The sequence below is a fragment of the Callithrix jacchus genome, chromosome 16 (genome assembly GCF_049354715.1).
Source record: "Callithrix jacchus isolate 240 chromosome 16, calJac240_pri, whole genome shotgun sequence".
NCBI lineage: Eukaryota > Metazoa > Chordata > Mammalia > Primates > Cebidae > Callithrix > Callithrix jacchus.
Window position 1 is genome coordinate 30,350,564 of NC_133517.1, and position 25,905 is coordinate 30,376,468.

The 25,905-nt window shown below is 38.0% G+C and overlaps 1 protein-coding gene across 4 annotated transcripts in view; it reads right to left on the reverse strand.

Annotated features, from left to right (window-relative positions):
- The window catches only part of CPQ (carboxypeptidase Q), a 557,221-nt gene that overhangs the window by 289,978 nt on the left and 241,338 nt on the right, over nucleotides 1-25,905 (reverse strand). For all 4 annotated transcript variants that reach the window (XM_035276584.3, XM_078352659.1, XM_078352658.1 and 1 more), the window contains one exon: nucleotides 22,589-22,796. In XM_035276584.3, coding sequence (XP_035132475.3) covers nucleotides 22,589-22,796 — 208 coding nt within the window. The remainder of the gene's footprint in view (nucleotides 1-22,588; nucleotides 22,797-25,905) is intronic.

Here is a 25,905-nt window from a genome sequence, read left to right on the forward strand (position 1 = left end):
CCCTGACACCTTAATTATCAGTTCCCTATGTTTCTCCCCCTTCTCTGCCCTAGAAGTCTATTTTTAAAAAACAGAATTCACAGTAATTCGTTTTGAAAGAATGATCATCTCCAGAAGGAGAATCACACCTACTCGGCTTCGGCATGGTGTGCAAATTAAAAGGGAACCTCTAACTACGGAATGCGCCCATTCTGTGACTTCAACAATTTACTCCAAAAACCAACCAACCAGACAAACAAAAATTCACCTCCAGAGTCTCATATGTTGAGTGTTCCTTGTCTGAAATGCTTGGGGCCAGAAGTGCTTTGGATTTGGGATTTTTCAAGTTTTGGAATATTTGCATATACATAGTGAGATATGAAAATGAAACCTAAGTGTAAATGCAAAATTAATTTATGTTTCATATATACCTTATACACATAGTCTGAAGATAATTTCATACAACATTTTTTATTACTTTGTGCATGAAAAAAATTTTTTACTACCTTTTGACTGTGACCTATTATGTGAGGTCAGTTACAGAAGTTTCCACTTGTGGAGTTATGTTCGTTCTCAAAAAGTTTCAAATTTTGGAACATTCCAGAGTTTGTATTTTTAGATTGGAGATGCTCAACTTGTGTTCGTCTTTCATAGAGTTAATAAGGAAATAACGAAGCAAGTAAAACCATTTAGGTGTCACTGTCAAAGTCCACACATATTCTAATATCATGACTAGATAAAGAAAAGCACAGAGGTTGAGTTTGTGGTCTACTTTTCTTAGGAACTAATCAAAGTCCATAGCCCCTTGTCATGTTCAAAATAATTCATCTTTCAACATTAGTTAATCTGCTGTGTTTTTCTCACCACTTGGGTTTATATATTTGCACTTTTAAATGCTAAAATAGGTTACGGCACTCTGAAAAAAATAATCTTCCTATTCAATGCTGTCCTTAAAACACTATGTTTAAGCAATAACAAACTATAACACTGCCTATGCCTTCCACTTTTAATATGGTAGCAAGTGATAACATGGTACAGAACGAGTAATGATCTGGGAATCAGAAGATGGAGATTCCATTTCTTTCTCTGTTGGGATAATCCAACATGGAAACCACATTGTGGGTGTTTTCTAGACTAGAAATCCATAACAATCTTAAATTTCTAGTTCAGTTTAATGATTTTATTTTAGTAATTAGCTTCTGCTGGTGCAGAAGACATAACTTTTCTTTCATGCATTAGTTTCATTCATTCTTGTTCATTCAATCATTTATGTTAATTTTAAAAGCAATTTTGAGTTCCCACTAGATGCTCCTATATGCACATAAATCAGGTATCAGATTTGTGACAAATTTTATGGAAAGCATAAAGAAAGAGACCTATGGAAGTTCTGAAAGGAGAAACACTATATGGGTGAGTGGTTAAGAGAGGCTTCTCAGGGAAGGTGGCATTTCAGGAGGCTCTTGAATGGTATCTGATGAGCAATGAGTGCTCAGTAAATACTTATTAAGTAAATTAACTGTATTGAAACAATCAACAAATAAATGAAAAAGACAGAATAGGTAAGATTTCAATAGTGAGACATAGAAAAAAGGGGTCAATATGAGGAAAGCCCAGAGACAGGAAAGTGACACCAAATACATGGAAGAGAGAGTCTTCTGGGAAAAGACTCTAGAAAGTAGTCAGGAATAGGCATGACGAGTATATTATCTTGTAAATTCAAAAGTTTGAATGCCAGATTCAAGGACTATTGACTATTATAGGAAGTGTGAAGCCACTGCTTTTTTAAATAGAGGGTTGATAGATGCATACTAATTTAGAGGCATACTTAAGGAGTATTGGTTAGGGTGGTATGCAAGACAGGTGGAGAGGGAAAAACTCAAAACAGAGATGTTAAGATAGCATCTCTATTGTCTGTACAATGTCCCCTGAAGGACAGAGAAAGCATTGGGTCCAGTACCCTCATTTGCTTTTATTCCAGTGCCCTCATATCCAGGCTAGGTTCTTAGAGACTTATTATGAAAATACATAAATGGAGGCTTACAGTATAAACTCAAAACCCTTCTGATATAAATATTGAGGGAAAAGAGAAGAAACAGCTACTTCCAAATCTGGCCAGAATAAATTTGGAATGAAATATTGTAATTTTGCAAAGAGATGAGGCATAACTAAGGAAGAACATGCATTAACTGTCCATAATTGCTGCTAAAAATTCACATGACATTAAATTAAGTTCGTTTAACCTTAAATTAAGAATTAAAATGCACACAGAATAATAAGGTTCTCCATCCAATCATTCATATTTAACTTAACTAACGGTATAACTATGACAGCATATTGGGCACACCGCCACAGTGGTCATCTCAGAACCTCACGAAGACAGTTCTCTTGAAAGGAAAAGAAATCATGTTAACCTCTTCCTAAGCTTCCCACTGATAATCATTTAAAATTACCCAATTATCACAAAGTCCATAAACAGTTCAAAAGACACATTTAAAATTCCCTAGCTACATATTTATTTAACTATGACATCATTTTTCCTGAAAGATTCATGTATAATCAAAACATCTAATCTAAGTAAATTGCAGGATATCCATTTGTTAGAATAACTTAAATATATTAAAAATTCTGTTTCAAGAGATATTTTGCCTGATGTTAAACAAAAACTAGGACTGCCAGTATCTATAAAATATTATAACTTTATAAAGAAACTCCTAGAAGAAAATAGAGTGAAGGAAGTGCAGCAAGATGGTAACAGCAACTGTCTTTGAGTTAATGTATTTCCAAGTAAAATTTCTTTTCACTTTCCCTTTATTTCAAGTGAGTAGGTATTAATTTTATATTAAAATCCCAAGTTAAACACTAAGCATAATCTTTTTACCAGGAACTTCTATTAACTATAGAAAACAGTAGAGCTGAAACTGGGATGCAATGTGATTTTGCAACCATAAAGGTTTGTTTTATGGGCCTATCACAGTGGGTAACACATGGATGACACTCAATAAATAGCCAGTCAATGAATGAGGTATAGTGTAGAATAACAAGTCAATTTGGGCAATTCTCTTTTGTAAAAATTCATTTGGTTAGCATGATGCCAAGTAAAACATATAATTGGTTATAAAATGTTAATTTCTACCTGATTGTTGTAGCAGAATTGGTGTAGTGAAATCCTGCGGAAAATCCAGGTGTTCTTCATTAGTTACTTCTTGGCTCTATATTTAAGCTAAAGTTTTCAAAACATGAAACCAGACAGTCTAGTGAAGTAAGAACACAGGGAAGTGGTTTTTCTGGATAACTTAGACTCTAACTAAAAATTTATTGACACATTAACATTTTTTGAAATATTTCTAACAATGTTTTAAATGCTTTCCTTTTTAAATAGTTCATATGGAACTTAACTTCTTGCAGACTCAAAGTCACTCTTAAGAAGATTGGTTGTTATATTATGATACAATGCATTTCTTGGTGTGATTCTTGTCTTGTTCTGTACTGTGCCACTTCATAAATGTGCCTTGCTGTTGCACACTTCCACACTTCCTTGCACACACTCTTCTCTGCCCAGAACACCTCCCAATAAATTCCTTGTCCACATGTAAGTTCCTACTCATATTTTTCACATTTTAGTGCCCATATCTTTTGTGATAGCTTAGACACAGTTATTTCTTTCTGTGTATCTTGTGCCCTTTAATTTCTGTATTAGTTTACCCCAAAACTTAGTGGTTTAAAAGAATAAACAATTATTACCTCACACTGTTCTTGTGAGTCAAGAATCTGGGAGTGGCGTAGCTGGATGGTTCTGGCTTAGGGTCTCTGATAAGGTTGTAGTCAAAATATCAGACAGGGTTTAAGTCACCTGAAGGCTAGACTGGACATGTTGGATTTACGTGTTAGCTAGTTTGTGCTGGTTGATAGAAGAAGGACTCAGTGTCTTACCACGCGAACCTCTCCAAGTACTCCTCACAGTATGGCAGCTGGCTTCTCCCAGAGCAAGTGATCCAAAATAAAGAGCAAGGAGGAAGCTGCACTGTGTTTTATGTTTTAATCTTGGCTGCCATACCCCAGCACTTCTGCAATATTCTATTCAACAGAAGTCAGACACTAAGTACAGTACACATGCAGAGGAAGGGATTTCACTTTCATCTTCTAGATAGAAATTTTTAAAAAAGGACATATTTACCACTAAAATTGCTCTCATTACATCACTATATTGTAATTATGATTATTTAAAGGCTTTCATTTTTTTAAGGTTGTGTTTCAGGTCATCTTTCAACCATTTCTTCTATGCTATATAAAATTGCAGAGCTCTAGGCAATGACTACAGCAAGTCATAGAGGAATCACATTTTGAATCATATTTTCCACCTATTTTGGTATGTGTCTGACCTTAGTCATATTATTTTGTCCCTCTGAATCTTTCTGTAAAGCTTCCTCATCTTTGAAATGGGAATTGTAATTATCAACCCTATTGTTGGAATTATGCGGGATAATATCAGTGAGGGCACATTACAAATTGTAAAGTACTATATGCAGACATTAGGACTGGGCCAACCAGGACACAGTGCGGCAGGCCCTGCATTCGTGCTGCACACTCAGAGCTCCAGAACTTACTGCCTACTTTCCTCACCAGCCACTGGGCAAGAACTCTATTATCTTCTTTCTTCTCAGTCCCAGAATATTTCCTAAGGCCAGGCATGTAATCCAAGCACTTTGGGAGGCCTAGGCAGGTGGATCACTAGGTCAGGAGTTTAAGACCAGCCTGGCCAACATAGTGAAACCCCATCTCTACCAAAAACACAAAATTAGCTGGGAGTGGTGGCAGGTACCTGTAGTCCCAGCTACTCGGGAGGCTCAGGCAGGAGAATCGCTTGAAACCAAGAGGCGGAGGTTGCAGTGAGCCAAGACTGTGCCACTGGACTCCAGCCTGGGCTACAAAGCTAGACTCCATCTCAAAAATAAAAATTAAAAAAAGAAAAGAAAATATTTCCCAATCTTATAACATAGTATCCTGGACATAGTAGGTGTTCAACAGACATTAGTTGCTATTGATGCTGACGGTTGTTCTGGTTTTCTTTTTTCATTCAGAGTATATGGGAAACTCTTTCAGTAGCAGCACTTCACAAACTAGAATAAAAAAGCACTAAGGAGTACAGGTTAGTGAATTGTTCTTGGATAGGACAGATGAATTTAAATTCCAGCTTGGCCACTCAGAAGCTTTGCAAATTCTGTGGCCTCTCTAAGCCTTCTCTTCATCTATTACATGGGTATAACAGCATTGCTTGACAAGGGTATGGTGGACATTAAAGGAGATAATGTATGAGAAATGCTTAGACTACTATGTGTCATATACACTTGCCATATACTAAGTACTCTATAAATGTATATTATTCCTCATCTTCTGATTAAGATTATTATTAAATGGTTCCACCATTTAAAAAGGCAAGGTGTTCAGACCTATGAAAGATCATATCCTCCTGCTTGAAAATCCCATTTTGGCACACTAATATGACTTGAGTCCAGGAAAGAGTAACCTCCAAGGTTTGCCTTGCCTACCTGGGTGGCTATCTATGTAAAACAGCCTGTCTGGCTTGAGCTATTTCTATTTGCTGTCTTTATGAGCCCAGAGGCATGCAGAGCTATGAGCACATTTCAGAAATTTGAAAAATAAACAATGAAATGTCTCATGCTTGCCACACATGTATTTTTCCTTCCATGATTTAGGTTGGCTGGTTCTAAGCCATAAAAAGTTTATAATAAGAAAGAAAAAAAGAATAAATTTGCCAGCTTAAAACTCTTTAACCCCACCCCCTGAAACTTTCCAACTCAAGGTTAAAATGTAAACAAACGTTCCAACCAATACATTCATGAAACATTTAATAATTACTTTGCTTATGAAAGTTTAAACAGCTGCTTAAGTTAGTAAAAAGTCTCCCACCCAGGCCGAATAACCTGCTGTTTCCACTAAGAAGGTTTTTACAAATCATCAGACTACATATTCAGATGAAAGGCAAAACTGCATTTACTGTACAATCTCTAACTATTCAATTATGTATGGAATGAATTTATCCACCAAGTCAATCAGGTTTGGTTTATTCTTTTGATAAGGATCTCGACAACATCATCGCTAAAGCTCTTCTCCAAAGGGATTATTGAGCTTTTCAATGATTTATTTGTAAAAAACACATATACATGAAAAAAGCCATGTCTTTGTCTTTATCTTCTCTTATTTTACAAGATAACTCCATGAAAACAGAATTCATTAGCAAATGGATTCAGAAATTATAGAAAGTCATATCATATTTCTTAAAAAAAAGAATAACAGGACTCTTTAGGCTTTCATAGGAACATCCTCAGCTTATAATATATCTCATCCAACCCCATCCTTATAATCTCTTGTATGAAGTTAATCCCCTATTTAGTAGGAATAAACTGAATCTCTCCAGAAAACCATCCTTAGCCTCCTAGACCAGGATGGTTGCCCTCAAATGAGCCCCTATAGAACCATGTAGCTGTCCATGTTTGCAGGTCCAGATCCTGAAATAAATGATGCTTGCAATGTGACTCCTTTCTACTCCTAAACTGTATTTAAATAATGGGACTGGGTTTTGTTGCAAATAAATCATTCTTTTGTTCTTGAAAAAAATAAAATAAAATAAAGTATTCCATGATCAAAAATTTGCAGAATACTGCAAAGCTACCTCTTAAAGATTCCCAATGCACATCAGCACATTAAAGACTTAAGAAGTACCACAGAAAAAAGGGAGCCCGTTTAACTTTTTGAATAGGCAAGTTCCCAACTGTATTTGATCACAGAATTTAATAACAAAACAAAAAAGCAATATCTTTACTCTGTGAATAACGCTCTTCTCCAACACCAGGTTTAGAAAGGGCTCCCACGATGTCTTGTTGCTATCTAACAGTACACAGAAGTTACCATTAGTCTAATGATAAATTTCATCTTGAAGTATTTTTTTTTAAATAATGGAATTTTAGGGCTGACGATGAACGTCAAGCTTTTTCAGACCAAGTTCCTCCTTCTATAGATGAAGGATTAAGCCACTCAGCTTATTTATGGCAGAAATAAAGCCAGACCAAAGCCTCACAACACCCACCTAGTCTTCTTTCCATTACTCCACATTAGTGATTCTCAACTTGGGGTGGCTTTTGTCCCCAAGGGACATTTGGCAATGTCTGGAGACATTTCTGATGCTCAAGACTGCAGGAGGTATGGGGTGTGGTGGGGAGTGATGCTGGTGGTTAGTGGCCAAGAATGTTGCTAAATACCCCACAATGCACAGGACAGCCCCTCATGACAAAGAATTATCTGGTCCAAAGAGCCAACAGAGATGATGTTGAGAAATCTTCCCCACACTAAAAACAAAAAGAAAGAAAAAGAAAGAGTAAACTGTTCACTTAACAAACTAGAGTTTTCATTTCAATGTCCCCAACTAATGTCCCCAGCTAGCCTTCACAGTACTGCACCATATTTAAAATAATACCAGCATGTAACATTGAATTTGTTCTTTGAATTCATAAAAATGACTGTTATAAGAAAAAAGCATATAAAAAAAGAAACAATTCACTGCATCAAGGCCTTATCAAAATGGGTTTGATCCACTCCAAACTCCCAAACACTTTTCTTTCCATACAATAACCTCAGAATAATTCATAAATATATTAACTTTTTAAAAAATTGCCTTTACTAAGTAAACCTCAAAATAAGACCTAGGAAATTGATGGGGATCAAAAGAAATGGGCCAGCCCTAAGAGTCAACATTAGAGAATCCATTATTGGTGAGAGTCCAGTTTAAGATCAGTTTTTCCTCTGGTCAGGTCAATTCAAGCACAACCCTCCTTCTGTGTTTATTTGTTCATTTATTAGTGGGAAATCATGAAAACATCATAAATTAAAACTAGAAAAAAGATGAATAGGGCTAAAGTCAGAGCAGGACCACCCTGCACTGAGTGCCATACAGAGATGCCCACAAGGCAGCCCTTGCTTTCCGAGAAAGCAGCTCACTCTCAGGAGTATCTTTTCACCAGTTTCCTCAACAGGTTAAAGTGCTATGGTTATGTAAGATGTTATCACTGATCATGTTAGCTTGATCAAAGTGTACACGTGAACTTTCTACACTTTTTTTTATAATAGCTGTGAGTCTAAAATTATTTCTAAAAAAGTTTTTTCACAATACAATGTGATTAGTAGTACATCTATTTTGGCTTTTTCTGTTGCTCTCTGCTAAAGATGGACATGATTAGCTGATTGGTGAAAGGGTGTGTAAAAAGGCACAGGGAAATAAGGCATCATAAAGAGTCATTAACACCCCAGAAGTGATGCATTTTCATCAGATCATCTTCCAAACTGCCAAGGAGGTAAAAAGAAATGACCCAAGGAGGACTTAGAGGGAGGATACATAAAATCAATGGATCAAGCACAGGTGAGTTTCCCAGGTGACACGTCTTCATGGGTGCTCTAAGTAAATTCTGAGATGACAAAGGACAGCAGATATGATAACTGTTTGTATTTAGAGAAAAGTTATTAGGAGAAAAACATGAGAGAAAGGCACAATTTCTCCTACAAAATGACTTGGTAAGGATGGAACTGCCTATATCCCAATTCAACATATTGCCCTCAAATTTAGACACCATCCAACTAAGCCATGCTCAGGCATAAGGGAATCTCTTAAAGGTTAAAAGAAATGGGAGTCATGAAGTCTAGAGTCACATTGCAGATGTTGTACCATACATTTTCTGTGTCCTCTTGGACAAGTTCTCCTTGGTCCATTTTCCTAATCTGAAAGTCATGGAGTTTGTACTAAATCCCTAGGAACCCTACTCTCTGTCTCTGTCTCTAAGACTATTTTAGTTGTTAGGATAACCTCTATAGAGTTAATAAAAAATAAAACCTATTCACAAATGGCAAGAAGTCTCCTCTGAATTTTCAAATGCAAAGTAGTTCCTTAATAAGTGGGGGTAGAAATAATATTGCTATTTTAGTACTATGAAATATCAGCTCAGAAATCCAAAAGCACTCATTTTCACCTACTTGGATTTATTCTCAACCAGAGATGGACCTTAAGATACCATGACTTCGGTTTGAGAGTAGCCAAGATGGCCGAATAGGAACAGCTCCAAAGAGCAGTTCCCAGCGAGAGTCACTCCGCATTTCCAACTGCGGTACCAGGTACATGTCAATGGGTCTGGTTGGACAGCGGGTGTAGCCCAAGGAGAGTGAGCTAAGGCAGGTTGGGGCACTGTCTTATCTGGGAAGTGCAGTGAACCAGAGGACGCCCCCTCCCACCCAACAGAGGCCATCAGGGGCTTTTCCAGCCATTCCAGCACTCCAGTTCAGATACCATGCTTTTTGTGGCCCACAGACCAGGAGATTCCCAGGGCTAAAAAGCGCTATGGGTTTCCAGCATGGCTGTTTCAGCAGGCACCATGGGTTTTCCAGCACAAAAATCTGGGCAGCCATTTTAACTGGTGCCTGAAATGCCTGGGAGACAGAACTGCCCATTACCTGAAAAAGAGGGTGCTAAAAGCAGGGATCCAGGAGATATAGCTCAACAGGTCCCACCCCCAAAAAAACCAGCCATTTGAAACACACTGGCTTGAGACTTTTACAGCCAGTACAGCAGTTTAAGCTTGACACAGTGAGTCAAGCTCCATGGAGGGAGGGGTGTCCATCATTATCAAGGCCGTCTGCCATTACTGAGGCAGTCCGCCACTACCGAGGCAATCCATCATTACTGAAGCAATCTGCCATTACCGAGGCAATCCGCTATTACTGAGGCAGTCTGCCACACCGAGGCAGTTCTAACTTTACCTGTGTAAACAAAACCATAAGGAAGTTTACACAGCAGCTGGGCAGAGCCCATGGCACCTCAGCAATGCCTCTGGGGGCAGACTGTGACTAGACTCCTTCCTTGCTGGGCAAGGCATCTCTGAAAAAAGGCAGCAGCATGTCAAGAACTTATAAATAGAGCCCCGCCTTCCCGGGACAGAGCACCTGGGAAAGGAGGTGGTTGTGAGTTCTGTGGCAACAGACTTAAATGTCCCTGCTCAACAGTTCTGAACAGAACAATGGAGCTCCAAGCACAGCACCTGAGCTCTGATAAAGGACAGACTGCCTCCTCAAGCAGCTTCCTGACCCCTGTATATCCAAAGAGGCACCTCATAAAGAAGAGTTCTGGCTGACATCTGGCAGGTCCCCTTCTGGGACAAAGATACCAAAGGAAGGAACAGGCAGCAACCCTTATTGTTCTGCAGCCCCTATGGGTGATTCTCTAGCAAGCAGGATCTGGAGTTGACCTCCAGCAGTCCTGCAGCAGAGGGGCTTGACTGTTAGAAGGAAAACTAAAAAACAAAAAGAAATAGCTTCAACATCAACAGAAAGGATGTCTACTCAGAGACACCATCCAAAAGTCACCAACTTCAAAGATCAAAGGTAGATGAATCGATGAATATAGGAAGAAACCAACATAAAAAGCATGAAATCACCAAAACCAGAATGCCTCTACTCCTCCAAGAGATCGTAACTCCTCATCAGCAAGGAAACAAAACTAGATGGAGAATGAGTGTGACAAATTGATAGAAGCAGGCTTCAGAAGGTGGGTAATAACAAACTTCTTAGCTAAAGGAGTATTTTCTAACCCAAATGCAAAGAAACTAAGAACCTTGAAAAAAGGTTAGATGAAATGCTAACTAGAATAACCAGCTTAGAGAAGAACATAAACGACTTGATGGAGCCAAAAAACACAGCATGAGAACTTCATGAAGCATACACAAACTTCAATAGCCGAATCAATCAAGCAAAAGAGAGGATATCAGAGATTGAAGATCAACTCAATGAAATAAAATGAGAAGGCAAGATTAGAGAAAAAAGAGTGAAAAGAAATGAACAAAGCCTCCAAGAAATATGGGATTATGTGGGAAGACCTCATCTACATTTGATTAATGTACCTGAATGTGATGGGGAGAATGAATCCAAGCTGGAGAACACTTTTCAGGATATTATCCAGGGGAACTTTCCCAACCTAGAAAGGCAGGTCAACACTAAAATTCAAGAAATACAGAGAACACTGCAAAGACAATCCTCAGAAGAGCAACCCCAAGGCACATAATCATTAGATTCACCAGGGTTGAAATGAAGGAAAAAATGCTAAGGGCAGCCAGAGAGAAAGGTTGGGTTACCCACAAAGCGAAGCCCATCAGACTCACAGCAGATCTCTCAGCAGAAACCCTACAAGCCAGAAGAGAGAGGGGACTGATATTCAACATTCTTAAAGAAAAGAACTTTCAACCTAGAATTTCATATCCAGCAAAACTAAGCTTCATAAATGAAGGAGAAATAAAATCCTTTATGGACAAGCAATTGCTGAAAGATTTCATCACTACCAGGCCTGCCTTGCAAGAGCTCCTGAAAGAAGCACTAAACATAGAAAGGAACAACCAGTACCAGCCACTCCAAAAATGTACCAAATGGTAAAGAGCATTGACACAATGAAGAAACTGCATAAACTCACACACAAAACAACCAGCTAGCATCAAAATGGCAGGATCAAATCCACACATAACAATATTAACCTTAAATGTAAATAGACTAAATGCCCCAATCAAAAGACACAAACTGGCAAATTGGATAAAAAGTCAAGACCCATCAGTGTGCTATATTCAGAAGACCCATCTTATGTGCAAAGACACACATAGGCTCAAAATAAAGAGATGAAGGAAGATATACCAAGCAAATGGAGACAAAAAAAAAAGCAGGGATTGTAATCCTAGTATCTGATAAAAAGGACTTTAAACCAACAAAGATCAAAATAGACAAAGAAGGGCATTATCTAATGGTAAGAAGGACCAATGCAACAAGAAGAGCTAATTATCCTAAATATATATGCACCCGATAGAGGAGCACCCAGATACATAAAGCAAGTTCTTAACAACCTACAAAGAGACTTAGACTCCATCAAAATAATAGTGGGAGACTTTAACACTCCACTGTCAATATTAGACAGAACAACAAGACAGAAAATTAACAGGGATATCCAGGACTTGAACTCAGTCCAGACTGAGTAGATTGCACTTACTCTAAAATTGACCACATAACTGGAAGTAAATCACTCCTCAGGAAATGCAAAAGAATAGAAATCATAACAACCAGTCTCTCAGACCATAGTGTAATCAAATTAGAACTCAGTATTAAGAAACTCACCGCATATTCTCACTCATAGGTGGGTGATGAAAAATGAGAACACATGGACACAGAAAGGGGAGTACTAAACACTGGGGTCTATTGGGGGGAAAAGGGGAGGGCCAGTGGGAGGGGGAGGTGGGGAGGGATAACCTGGGGAGAAATGCCAAATGTGGGTGAAGGGGAGAAGAAAAGCAAAGCACACTGCCATGTGTGTACCTACGCAACTGTCTTGCATGCTCTGCTCATGTACCCCAAAACCTATAATCCAATAAAAAATTAAAAAAAAAAAAAAAAAAAGAAACTCACTCAAAATCACACAACTACATGGAAACTGAACAACCTGCTCCTGAATGACTACTGGATAAATAATGAAGGCAGAAATAAAGATGTTCTTTGAAACCAATGAGAATGAAGACACAATGTACCAGAATCTCTGGGACACATTTAAAGCAGTGTCCAGAGGGAAATTTATAGCACTAAATGCCCATATGAGAAGTGAGGAAAGATCTAAAATCGACATCCGATCATCAAAATTAAAAGAGCTAGAAGAGCAAGATCAAACTAATTCAAAAGGTAGCAGATGACAAGAAATAACTAAGATCAGAGCAGAACTGAAGGAGATAGAAACACAAAAAAAAAACATCAAAAAGTCAATAAATCCAGGAGCTGGTTTTTTGAAAAGGTCAATAATATAGATAGACCGCTAGCCAGACTAATAAAAAAGAAAAGAGAGATGAATCGAATAGATGCAATAAGAAATGAAAAAGGGGATATCACTACTCATTTCACAGAAATACAAACTACTATCAGAGATTACCACAAACAACTCTATACACATAAACCAGTAAATCTAGAAGAAATGGATAAATTCCTGGACACTTACACCCTCCCAAGACTAAACCAGGAAGAAGGTGAATCCCTGAATAGGCTAACAACAAGGTCTGAAGTAGATGCAGCAATTAATAGCCTACCAACCAAAGAAAGTCCAGGTCCAGATGGGTTTACAGCTGAATTCTATCAGAGGTACAAAGAGAGGCTGGTACCATTCCTTCTGAAACTATTCCAAACAATATAAAAAGAGGGAATTCTCCGTAATTCATCTTATGAGGCCAACATCATCCTGACACCAAAACCTGGCAGAGACATAACTAAAAAAGAAAATATCAGGCCAATATCCATGATGAACATTGATGTGAAAATCTGCAATAAAATTCTGGCAAACCGAATGCAACAGCACATCAAAAAGCTTATCCATCACAATCAAGTAGGCTTCATTCCGGGGATGCAAGGCTGGTTCAACATATGCAAATCTATAAATGTAATCGATCACATAAACAGAACCAAAGACAAAAACCACATGATCATCTCAATAGCTGCAGAGAAGGCCTTCAACAAAATTCAACAGCCATTTATGCTAAAAACTCTTAATATACTAGGTATCGATGGAACGTATCCAAAATAATAAAAGTTATTTATGACAAACCCATAGCCAATATAATACTAAATGGGGAAAAACTGGAAGCATTCCTGTTGAAAACTGGCACTAGGCAAGGGTGTCCTCTCTCACCATTCCTATTTAACATAGTATTGGAAATTCTAGCCAGAGTAATAAGGCAAGAAAAGGAAATAAAGGGTATTCAATTAGGAAAAGAGGAAGTCAAATTGTCTCTATTTGCAGATGACATAATTGTATATTTAGAAGACCCCATTGTCTCAGCCCAAAATCTCCTTAAGCTGACAAGCAACTTCAGCAAAGTCTCCAGACACAAAATCAATGTGCAAAAATCACAAGCATTCCTATATACCAATAACAGACAGCCAAATCATGAGCAAACTCCCATTCACAATTGCTAAAAAGAGAATAAAATACCTATGAATACAACTAACAAAGGACATGAAGGACCTCTCCAAGGAGAACTGCAAACCACTGCTCAAGAAAATAAGAGTGGACACAAATAGATGGAAAAACATTCCATGCTCATAGTTAGGAAGAATCAATACTGTGAAAACGGCCATACTGCCCAAAGTAATTTATAGATTCAATGCTATCCCCATCAAACTACCATTGACCTTCTTCACACAACTGGAAAAAAACACCTTAAACTTCATATGGCACCAAAAAAAAAGAGCCCACAAAGCCAAGACCATCCTAAGCAAAACAAAACAAAACAAAACAAAACAAACAAACAAACAAACAAACAAACAAACAAAGCTGGAGGCATCATGCTATCTGACTTCAAACTATACTACAAGGCTACAGTAACCAAAACAGCATGGTACTGGTACCAAAACAGAGATATAGACCAATGGTTAAGAACGGAGACCTCAGAAGTAACGCTACACATCTACAACCATCTGATCTTTGACAAACCTGACAAAAACAAGCAATGGGGAAAGGATTACTGTTTAATAAATGGTGTTGGGAAAACTGGCTAGCCATGTGCAGAAAACTGAAACTGGACCCCTTCCTTACACCTTATACAAAAATTAACTCCAGATGGATTAAAGATTTAAACCTAAGACCTAACACCATAAAAAACCTAGAAGAAAACCTAGGCAATACCGTTCAGGATATAGGCATAGGTGAGGACTTCATGAATAAAACACCAAAAGCAATGGCAACAAAAGCCAAAATAGACAAATGGGACCTAATTAAACTTAAGAGCTTCTGCACAGCAGAAGTAACAATCATTAGAGTGAACCAGCAACCAACAGAATGGGAAAAAATTTCTGCAAGCTACCTCTCTGACAAAGGGCTTATATCCAGAATCTACAAAGAACTAAAACAAATACACAAGAAAAAACAACCCCATTCAAAAGTGGGTGAAAGATATGAACAGACACTTTTCAAAAGAAGACATTTTTGCAGCCAACCAACATATGAAAAAATGCTCATCATCACTGGTCTTTAGAGAAATGCAAATAAAAACCACATTGAGATACCATCTCATGCCAGTTAGAATGGCAATCATTAAAAAATTTGGAGACAACAGATGCTGGAGAGGATGTGGAGAAATATGAACACTTTTACACTGTTGGTGGAAGTGTAAATTAGTTCAACCATTGCAGAAGACAGTGTGGCAATTCCTCAAGGATCTAGAAATAGAAATACCATTTGGCCCAGCAATCCCATTACTGGGTACATACCCAAAGGATGATAAATTCTTCTATTATAGACACATGCACATGTATGTCCATTGCAGCACTGTTTACAATAGTAAAAACTTGGAACCAACCCAAATGCCCATCAATGATAGACTGGATAAGAAAAATGTGGCACATATACACCATGGAATACTTTGCAGCCATAAAAAAGGATGAGTTCATGTCCTTTACAGGGATATGGATGAATCTGGAAACCATCATTCTCAGCAAACTGACACAAGAACAGAAAACCAAACACTGAATGTTCTCACTCATAGGTGGATGTTGAACAGTTAGAACACATGGACCCAGGAAGAGGAGCATCATACAGCAGGACCTGTTGGGGGTTGTGGGGCTAGGGGAGGAGTAACAGGGGTGGGGGGATTGGGGAGGGATAACATTAGGAGAAATACCTAACGTAGGTGACAGGGGAAGGAGGCAAGAAGCCACCATGGCATGGCATGTGTGTACCTATGTTAACAATCCTGCAAGATCTATATATGTATCCCAGAACTTAAAGTATATATAAAAAACATTTAACCTAGAAGAAGCTAAGCATATGTCTGATTACTGAATGTAACAAAATACAAAAGAAATAGGCAAATTTCCATTTATGATAGTGAGGTATAAACACTTTGTTCTGATACAAATATGCCATGATTTCCTAGGGATAAAGCTGTCTGAGAAAATGGAGTTCAGAGGCTAATTTCAAAGCTTCCAGAGGATGGCTTTAACCCCAATGAACTGCACTCCTGCACACTGTCCAAGACCCTCTGGGTACTGCACATGTCCAAATCACAGAAGAGCACAGTTTCCAAGGAGATCAGAGAGGAGAGAGAATTCTCGGCTTAGAGGAGCCAGAATGTGCCACCATGGGTTTTTTGGAAAGAAGGTAGATTTTAGGCATTTAATACCCCTATTCTGCTATTTTCACAAAGTGAAACTCAATTAAGTATTTGTATTATTGGCATTTTATTAAAAGCCTGTGGTTAATTCAGTCCAGGCTTATGGACAAATTATGCAACAGGGTTTTGAAATGTACTAATACTTTATCAGTCACATATACACTTTTCTAAGGCTGAAATTTACCACATTTTGCCCATCTGGGTTTTGGGCCTAAATAGAAGGATTATTTACATGCTAACTGGTTTACTTTTATTAAGGTTCTGTGCTTGGTTGATGAGATATAAGGAACTACACTGGGTGTTATCACTGAACAGTATCTAGTAGCCACTGCTATTAGTTCATGCAATGGTTTGCATATGTCACCCAAAAGTTCATGTGTTGAGAACTTAATCCCCAATGACACATTACTGGAAGGCAAGGTCTAATATGAAGTAATTAAATCATAGAGATTCTGCCCTCATGAATGGATTAATATTATCACAGGAATAGGTTAATTATCTTAAAAATGCGTATGTTATAAAAAGGAGTTTTGTCCCCTCTTGCTCTCTTGCCTTCACCATCTCTTGCCTTTCCAACTTCTGCCATGGGATGATGCAGCACAAAGGTCCTTGCCCGACGCTGGTGCCATGCTCTTGAAATTCCATCTCCAGAACTCTGATCTAATTTCTGTTCAATATAATTACTCATTCTATGGTATTCTGTTATAGCAGCATAAAACAGACTAAGACACCCACCTTCCACCCCTTTGCCTACCTTCAAGTCACCCAAGATGTTTGCATCATTCTGCAGGCAGAATGATGGTAATTTTAACAGACCCTCTACTTTTATAGAGATAACTTCCAGTGCAGCTAATTTTATCAGTTATTTTCATCACTATTCTTTAGTATGCTATGGAGCAAAGTAGCAAGGGTGTGTCAGGCAGAAGTTAGTCAACCTAAATTATAAAAACCAACTTTTAAATTACTGTCAGCATTACTGATAATTTAAAAATGAATGATTTCAGGGAAGTCTGCTAGACTTTTGAACTGAACTCCCTCCCTGGCCTACGAAAGATCAGTTTTCAGTTGACATTGTATCCCCACCAGACATTGCCTTTCAGCATCATACATTTCCTTTTCCCCTTTCTTCATTCTGATTTTCTGTCCATTTATGAAAGGTACCATATAATTTCCTCTTACTATAACTGCCTCCTATCTAACCCTGACTCCCCTCCCTCTTTGTCTGTTTTCCTCTGTCTTCTGCTCACCTCTGATCAACTCACCCCAGCATTTATCTTCATCACAACCTTTATCTTACAGGAAATAGGAGAGAGGAAAGCAAGTGATTTCCACTTATGATAGTAAGGAAAGCAGGTGATTCCCTGAAAGCAGGGAATCACCATGATGAGTTCAAATGTTTTAAAATAACTTTGAGCTGCATGGCAAAGAACAAAAGGAGTATGGAAAAGACCAGAAGAAAAAAAAATCAAGGGGGAAATAGTGAGGGCCAGGATTAAGGCAGTAATAGCAGTAAAGGCAAGGTAGGAACAGAATTTTTAAAAAATATGCTGAAAATAGACTGAATAGGATGTGATATCTGACTGTAGGAATAGTGATAAAGGAGAGAGAATGAAAAATAACTTGAAGTTTTGTAGCTGTGCTGATAGATAAATATGGTTCTCTTAATAGAAACAAGAAACTAAAACCAAAAAATCAAGTATGAGGGAGACAATGTGTTCATATTTGGAAATGTTGAGCCACATTCAGGGGTAAGGTTCAATGTGCCAATAACAATTGGTATTCTAAAAGGGCAGTAAACTTTCTAGATTTCTTTTTTTTTTTTTTGAGATGGAGTTTCGCTCTTGTTGCTGAGGCTGGAGTGCAATGGCACAATCCCAGCTCACTGCAACCTCCGCCTACCAGGTTCAAATGAGTCTCCTGCCTCAGCCTCCCAGGCAGCTCGGATTACAGGTATGTGCCACCATGCCTAGATAATTTTGTATTTTTAGTAGAGACAGAGTTTTTCCATGTTGGTCAGGCTGGTCTCGAATTTCCAACCTCAGGTGATCTGCCTACCTTGGCCTCCCAATGTGCTGGGATTATAGGCATGGGCCACCATGCCCAGCCAAACTTCTAGATTTAAAGAAGATCAAGGTTAGCAAAATCCTCCAACCACTTTTTTCTTTACTTATTCCTTCATTTTACCAAAATAAAATATGTGTTGAGAAGCCACTGCATGCCAAGTCCTGAAATAGCCATTAGAGGTGGGAAAAAGGAAAAGAGAAAAGAGAGTGAACAGAGCCCCTACTCTCAGAGCATTTGCACATTATGGTGGGTGATGACACCAAAGTGTTGGGATGAGGGGAGTGTTACCAAAGCAGTCTTCGTGGAAGAAGTGACATTTATTGGGAATAAGACAGTTCCTTTTCAAGCTCATTAATCAACCTAACACCTGCAGAGGGACTACATGCTTCTTGCTTGTTGCCTTCACAGTCTGTATGTCTGTGGTTCCAGGCCAGCTATAATGTAGATTCCCCCAACAAAACACGACCACAGACTTGACTCTACTGTGCTCATTTTCACTTTCTTTCTGTGGAAGTAAAGCTGTTACTTCTTTGTGGAAAAACTTTTGTTAATCTTCTAACTTTTAAAATATCTTGGTAACAAAGTATTTATGAACAAACTCTTAGAATTCTAGACAACATCATGGCAGAAGTGAAAGTTTAATTCACTTAAAATTATAAGATTATAGAAATCTTATAATTGCTCTGATATTGTCCATCTACCATCTGGGAGAAGGTGCTACTCCCAAAAAATACAGAGTGAAGTATCTTGGCAGAGAGAAGGGTACTTAAATTCAGGCCAGCCCATCAATTCCACTCCAAGATATTTACTCAAAAGAAATGAAAACATTAAGTCTGCAGAAAGACTAGTATAAGAATGTTCACAAGCCAGGTGCGGGGGCTCATGCCTATAATCCCAGCACTTTGGGAGGCCGAGACGGGTGAATCACAAGGTCAAGAGAGCGAGACCATCCTGGTCAACATGGTGAAACCCTGTCTCTACTAAAAATACAAAAATTGGTTGGGCATGGTGACGCGTGCCTATAGTCCCAGCTACTCGGGAGGCTGAGCCAGGAGAATTGCTTGAACCCAAGAGATGGAGGTTGCGGTGAGCCAAGATTGCACCACTGCACTCCAGCAACTGGGTAAAAAGAGCGAAACTCCATCTCAAAAAAAAAAAATGTTCACAAAAGCTTTATACACAATAATCAAAAACTAGAAACCACCCACATGTCCATCAATTGCTGAAGGAATAAATGGTCATATATCCATACAATGAAATATTACTCGGGGATATAAAGAAAGAAACAACTAAATCAACAACATGGACGAATCTCAAAAGGATTATGCTGAGTAAAATAAGCCTGACAGAAAATGACTACAAATTATATTATTTCACTTATATATGAAATTAAAAAAAAAAAAGCAACACACTATAGCTCTAGAAAGGAGATTACTGGCTGCCAGCAGCAGGGTGGTAGAGCTGGAGATGGACTACAAAGGAGCTCAAGGGAAACTTTGGGGTGGTAGAAATATTATGTATTATAATTTTGATAGTGGTTACATCATATATTTTCCAAACTTATCAAACTGTACATTAGATTGGTTGATTTACTTTATATGTTATTCTTGAATTCAGCCAATTTTTAAAAATAAAAAGAATGAGTTAGGCTGAACTGACAAATAGGCCCAAGCTCTCCCAACCAGAAGATGTTAGTGACCCTCAGGAAGCTGTCAGAGCCAGCACTATCTCAGCCCTCTGGTTCTCAAGAACTCCTCAGCCTATATGCTTTGGCTTCAGATTCTGAGACTCCCTAGCTGCTACAGACTAAGGATCCCAATACCTCACTCTCACCCTGCCACCCACCTGCCCAAAACCTCAGGCCAGAATCATCCTGCCCACCCAGACAGTAATAGTATTATAATCCTAAACCCTTCAAGCCCTGGGCTAGCTACCTGATGATGACAAAACTTTATCCTGGAACTAATGACTGGGGAAAATGCCTGGTAAGGATTGTACTTTAAGGCGTCTAACTATTTAGCATCTTAAATACAGACTCTTGGCTCTTCTGTTATCAGTTTCCTAAAAGGACAAGGAGCTGGGCTTGTCTGTTTGAAACCACAGTTTCTCTACAGCTGTCTGACTCCCTGTGACTCTACTGAGTTGTTTTCTATCATCCCTGTGGCACAAGCCATGACTGATGCTCACATCCTTGAAGCAGGTGACTTGGGAAGAGGGAAAAGAGTCCTGAGTTTAAAATGAATCTTCACTGCAGTAGAGCCCTCAAGTCTGGGGGAAATCCTGAGTCCTGAGTCTCTCAGTCCTGAGTCTGGGAGAAGTCATGTGCAGAAGACTTGTTTCTCCATCACGGAACACCATCACTATTCACTCTTTCCTTCATCTCACTGATGCCATCAAACAAAATACAAAATTTTGAAATTTCTGAATAGCATTTTAAGTTCCATTTTTAGAATGTCAATTGCTAATGTATGAGATTTGTACCAGAAACCTTATAAAAAGTGTTTATTGCACACTTGATGCCATACAAAGTAAACTTACATTCACTGAGCTGTGATGTGCCAAACACTCGACAAAGCTATTTGATGTGCCTTACCTAATCTCATCCTCACAATAATTCTGTTAATTACTTGCATACCATCCCTTTATTTGCAGATAAATTCATAAGCTCTGGAAACTGCTCATAAACTGTGGTTTAATGCTTGGTTAAATATTCACAAGGTGCTGGGTTTGAATTCCTTCTTAGTGACCTACTAGACCTTGGGTAAATGAGTTTCCCTCTAGGTTTGTTTCCTCACCTATAAAATGAAGAAAATTGATGTGATTTAGATCTGCATCCCTGCCCAAATCTCATGTGGAATTGTAAACCCCAATGTTGGAGGTGAGGCCTGGTGAGAGGTGATTGGATCAAATAGGCTGTTTCTCATGAATGATTTAGCACCATCCACTTAGTGCTGTTCTAGTGTTAGTGAGTTCTCATGAAATCTGGTGGTTTAAAAGTATGTGGCACCTCCCCTCCCCTTCGCTCCTGCTCCTACCATGTAAGACACCTCACTCCCCCTTTGCCTTCTGCCATGATTGAAAGCTCCCTGAAGCCTTCTCAGAAGCAGATGTCACCATGCTTCCTGTACAGCCTGCAGAACTGTGAGCCAATTAAACCTCTTATAAATTACTCAGTCTTGGGTATTTCTTTATAGCAATGCAATAATAGACTAATACAGGAAATACATCACAATTCACTGAGCTTTGAAAGGATAAAATAGAAAACTGACACATAAGCACAATAAGTATTAATTATTGGTTTTATCTCAAATGCCAGGCTGACTTCAAATGGAATAAATACAACACACATGGACAAATACCACTCTCAACTGTTCCGAGGTTCAATTTCCACACCATGAATCCCATTCTGCCCTTCAATTAGTCTTGCCCTTCTTCAGTCAATGTGGTAAAATTTTTATTTTGTTACCTTTGGATTCAGAGGGTATATGAATGTATTGTGTGAGGCTAAGGTTTGGGCTTCAGTTGAACCCGTCGCCCAAATAGAGAACGTAGTACCCAATAAGTAGTTTTGTTAAACCTTGCTTCCCTCCTTCCCTCCCCCATTTTGGAGTCCCCATTGCCTATTCTTCCAATATTTATGCACACATGTACCCAATAATTAGCTCCCACTTGTAAGTGAGAATATGCTTTTGTTTTAATTCACTTAGGATAATGGCCTTCAGTTGCACCGATGTTGCTGCAAAGGACATGATTTCATTCATTTCTACAGCTATGTAGTATTTCATGGTATATATGTCCCGCATTTTCTTTATCCAGCCCATCATTGATAGGCACCTAGGTTGATTCCATGTCTTTACTATTGTGAATAATGCTGCAATAAACATGTGAGTTCAGGTATCACTTTGGTAGAACAATGAATGTACTTTCCTTTGGGTACATACACAGTAATGAGATGGCTGGGTCAAATGCTAATTCTATTTTCAGTTCTTTGAGAAATCTTCAAACTGCTTTCAACAGGGGTTGAACTAATTTATAGTCCCTCCAACAGCAGGTAAGTGTTCCTTTTTCTCCACAACCTCACCAACATCTGTTATTTTTTGACTTTTTAGTAACAGCCATTCTGACTGGTGTGAGATGGTATACATGGTAAAATTTTGATGAACAAAAATATATATAAAGCTTCTGCCTTCTATGAGTCTATGAGGACCATCTCTGTAGTTTCATGGTCTCAGTTTCCCAATCTCTAATAATTCAAATTAGACCAGAAAACTGTATTCTTAGACAGGCCAGCCATCTCCTTCACTTACCTGTTCTGGATATTTGCTCCCAGTGATCTCTGCTACAGTGTTGAAGGAATCAGCATCTGGGTAGGTCTTTTCCACCATCTTTAGCTGAATGACAATTTTGATCCCACGAGCAGCCATTCTTGACATCATTTCTGCATCTTCCACTGTAATACAGGCTGTTGGAATCTTGGGCACGCCATCCTGATATTCCTGAATACCTGTGTGAGGACTTGAGAGAAAAAGCCACCAGGTTGCCTTGAAAGTGGAAATAGATCAAAAGAGTTTTTAAAAAGCACCTGTATATTGACATTTGATTTCCACTCATCTTTCTTTGCATATGGGAATCAGGAAAGGTGGTAGTATTAATTTATTTGCTTTTGATGTGAATGTAATTTTTATTTTTTGTTAAGAATAAATTAGAAACTTCAATTTAATAATCATCTCATTGAAAACATACATAAATTATTTGATAATTTGGATGATCCTTCAAAGTTGCAAATTGCCACCAACTCTGAAGGACATTAGCAGTGCCATCATGATCAAAAGGTACAAGGAGACAAGGGAACTCTGGAGTTTGTCAAGGTTGCAGACTAGAAGATCCACATGTCTGGAATAAAACTGACCCAGACACATTTAGCTCTGTGGTCACTGCCTACCAGTGGGCCTACTCTCTTCCTACCCAAACACAGAGGTCTAAATATATAACTCTACATTGGTTGCAGAACACCACGCAGGAAAAGTGCAATGTCTGGGAATATATTCATATTCTCACGAAGAAAAGTTGCTGAATAAACACAGCCCCTTGATTTTACTGGCATAAGAGAAAAAAAACTATTATAACTTTGGCACTAAAGGAGAAATACTATCCCAACAGCAGATTTTTTCCTCCTAATTTCTAGATGCTTCTTACATTACTAGAAGCACTTACAATTGAAGCTAATATTAATCTCCTGTTGATTCAACCTCTGTATCTACTAATGAAATTTATCAAAGTCATTTTCTAAAATTGTTCTTTCAAACTGGTCCTTTTTACCCCTGAGATATGGCTCCAAACTGTCCTGCACCAGTGCTCTCAGGACCAAACTGCCACAACTTCCAAGTGTATGCCACAGTCCATTCCTATCTTCTGTTAAAGCATAGGCTAAGAACTTCCCTTTTGAAAACTGTTTTTTTCTTTTCATATTTCTGTATTTGCTTCAGGTCACATATTTACAGAACAACTTCCCTCCCCCTTTCACTCACAACACATTTCTCTCCTTCGGAGGATATCTTGGTGTTTATCTCCTACAGAAGCAACTCTAGTCTCCACATGCACAAACACAATGATGCAGTCTTATCTCTAACTACATTCTTGGTGTGACTGTATTATTGTAACCATATTTCAGGTGACTATTTACTTAGAGAAACTGCAAAGTAGAATGTTTAAAAACAGGTTTGGAGCAAGACTGCTTGGGTCCAAATCTGGACTTACTGCTAATTGGCCTAGGGCAAGTTACCCACATCTTTGTTTCAGGGACATCATCTATAAATGTAAGTGATAATAAGACCATTTCATAGAGTTATTTTTCAGAAATAATTAATTTATACAAGTAAATCACTTACCCTGAAACACAATAATCACTCAATGCATTTTAAATATTTATTTTATTAACTTGCCTAGTCAATTATCCCTGCAGAGACTGTCTAATCTCAAATGATTAGTACCAGCTGAGTATACGATCTATGAACATTTCTAAAAAGTGGACTGCAAATTTTATTATTCATCAAAAGAGAGTACAAAGACTTCTCTTCCAAATCCAGAATTTGAATCACAGAGACCCTGAATCTGAACCCTGGGATGCACAGAATCTACTCTAAATTCTGGTTCAGGTTCTGGGGTCACGTAACGTAGGTCAAATTCCAGCTCCTGCATTCTTTGCAACTAAGATTACCTCTTTGTTTCTAAATTCCCTCATTTGTAAAGTGGAGAATAATGTTAGCATTGACCTCATAATATTGCTATGATAAATAAAAGAGACAGTATACATAAAGGATTTAGACAGTGTTTGGCACATAGTAATTACTTAGTAAACATTAGTTGTTATTACTTCTTCAGTGCTAATTTTTCCCAGTGAGTTAGTGGAGTGATTAATGACCAAAAATTACCTTGCAACACGTAGGAAGACAATCTAAATATTTATTATTCATATTACCTTACGTGATGTCTGGGATTCAACAAACTCTCCTTGTTCTCAGACTCTTACTCAAGAGAAGGTCAGTATAACACTTCTTAACAGGCTCTTTTAAGTAATGTTTTAGACAGATTTGTACTTGTAGGCTACAGGTAAGATTTCTTGAAGTGGGGACAGTGAGATGGGCATGCATCCATAACTCAACTGATGAAATGGCACCAAAAGGCATCTTTTAATCTTAATTTATGAAAACTTTTAATTTGTTTTTGCAACTAAGCATGTCTTCCAGTGGTGGAGCATCTATCATTGTTTTATAGGAGGGAAAATGGAGACTCAGTTTTATTTAAAATCCTGTACTTTTACTGTAGTAAAATTATTCCAAAGGGACCAATCAGCATAAACACCACCTTTCTGTCGCTATTTACAAGCCCCATCTGCAGTTTAATAAAAGCAAAGAATAAACTACCAAGGAAGCCATACAAAAATCAAAATAATATCTAAACATTAATAACAATCCTCTACAAACTCTTCCAAAAAAATAGAAGAGGAGGGAACCCTTCCCAACTCATCCTACAAGGTCACCATTACTGTCATCAAAACCAGACAAAGATACCACAAGAAAACTACAGACCAAAAATCCCTTATAAACATAGATGCAAAAATTTCTCAACAAAATACCAGTAAACAAAACCAGCAACATATAAAAAGGATTATATACAAATGGGATTTATCCCAGGAATACAAAGTTGATTTAATATCCAAAAATCAATTGATGTAATATATCATATTAATATAATAAAGGTAGGTGCCACATGATTATCTCAGTAGATGCTGAAAAAGTATTTCACAAAATCTAACACATTTTTATGATAAAATCACTAATTAAACTAATGAAAGAGAACTTCCTCAATCAAATAAAAAGCATCTACAAATATCCCACAGCTAACATCACACATAATGGAGAAAGACTGAATGCTTTTCCCCTGAGATCAGGAATAAGACAAGCATGTTTGTCTCCCCACTCCTAATCAACATTTTACTGGAGATTCTAACCAGGGGAATGAAATAAGAAAAAAGAAATTTAAGAGAAATTTCTATACTGAAAAAGAAGAAGTAAAGTATCTCTTTTCACAGATGATATAATATTTTTCTTGATTAAGTAAATAT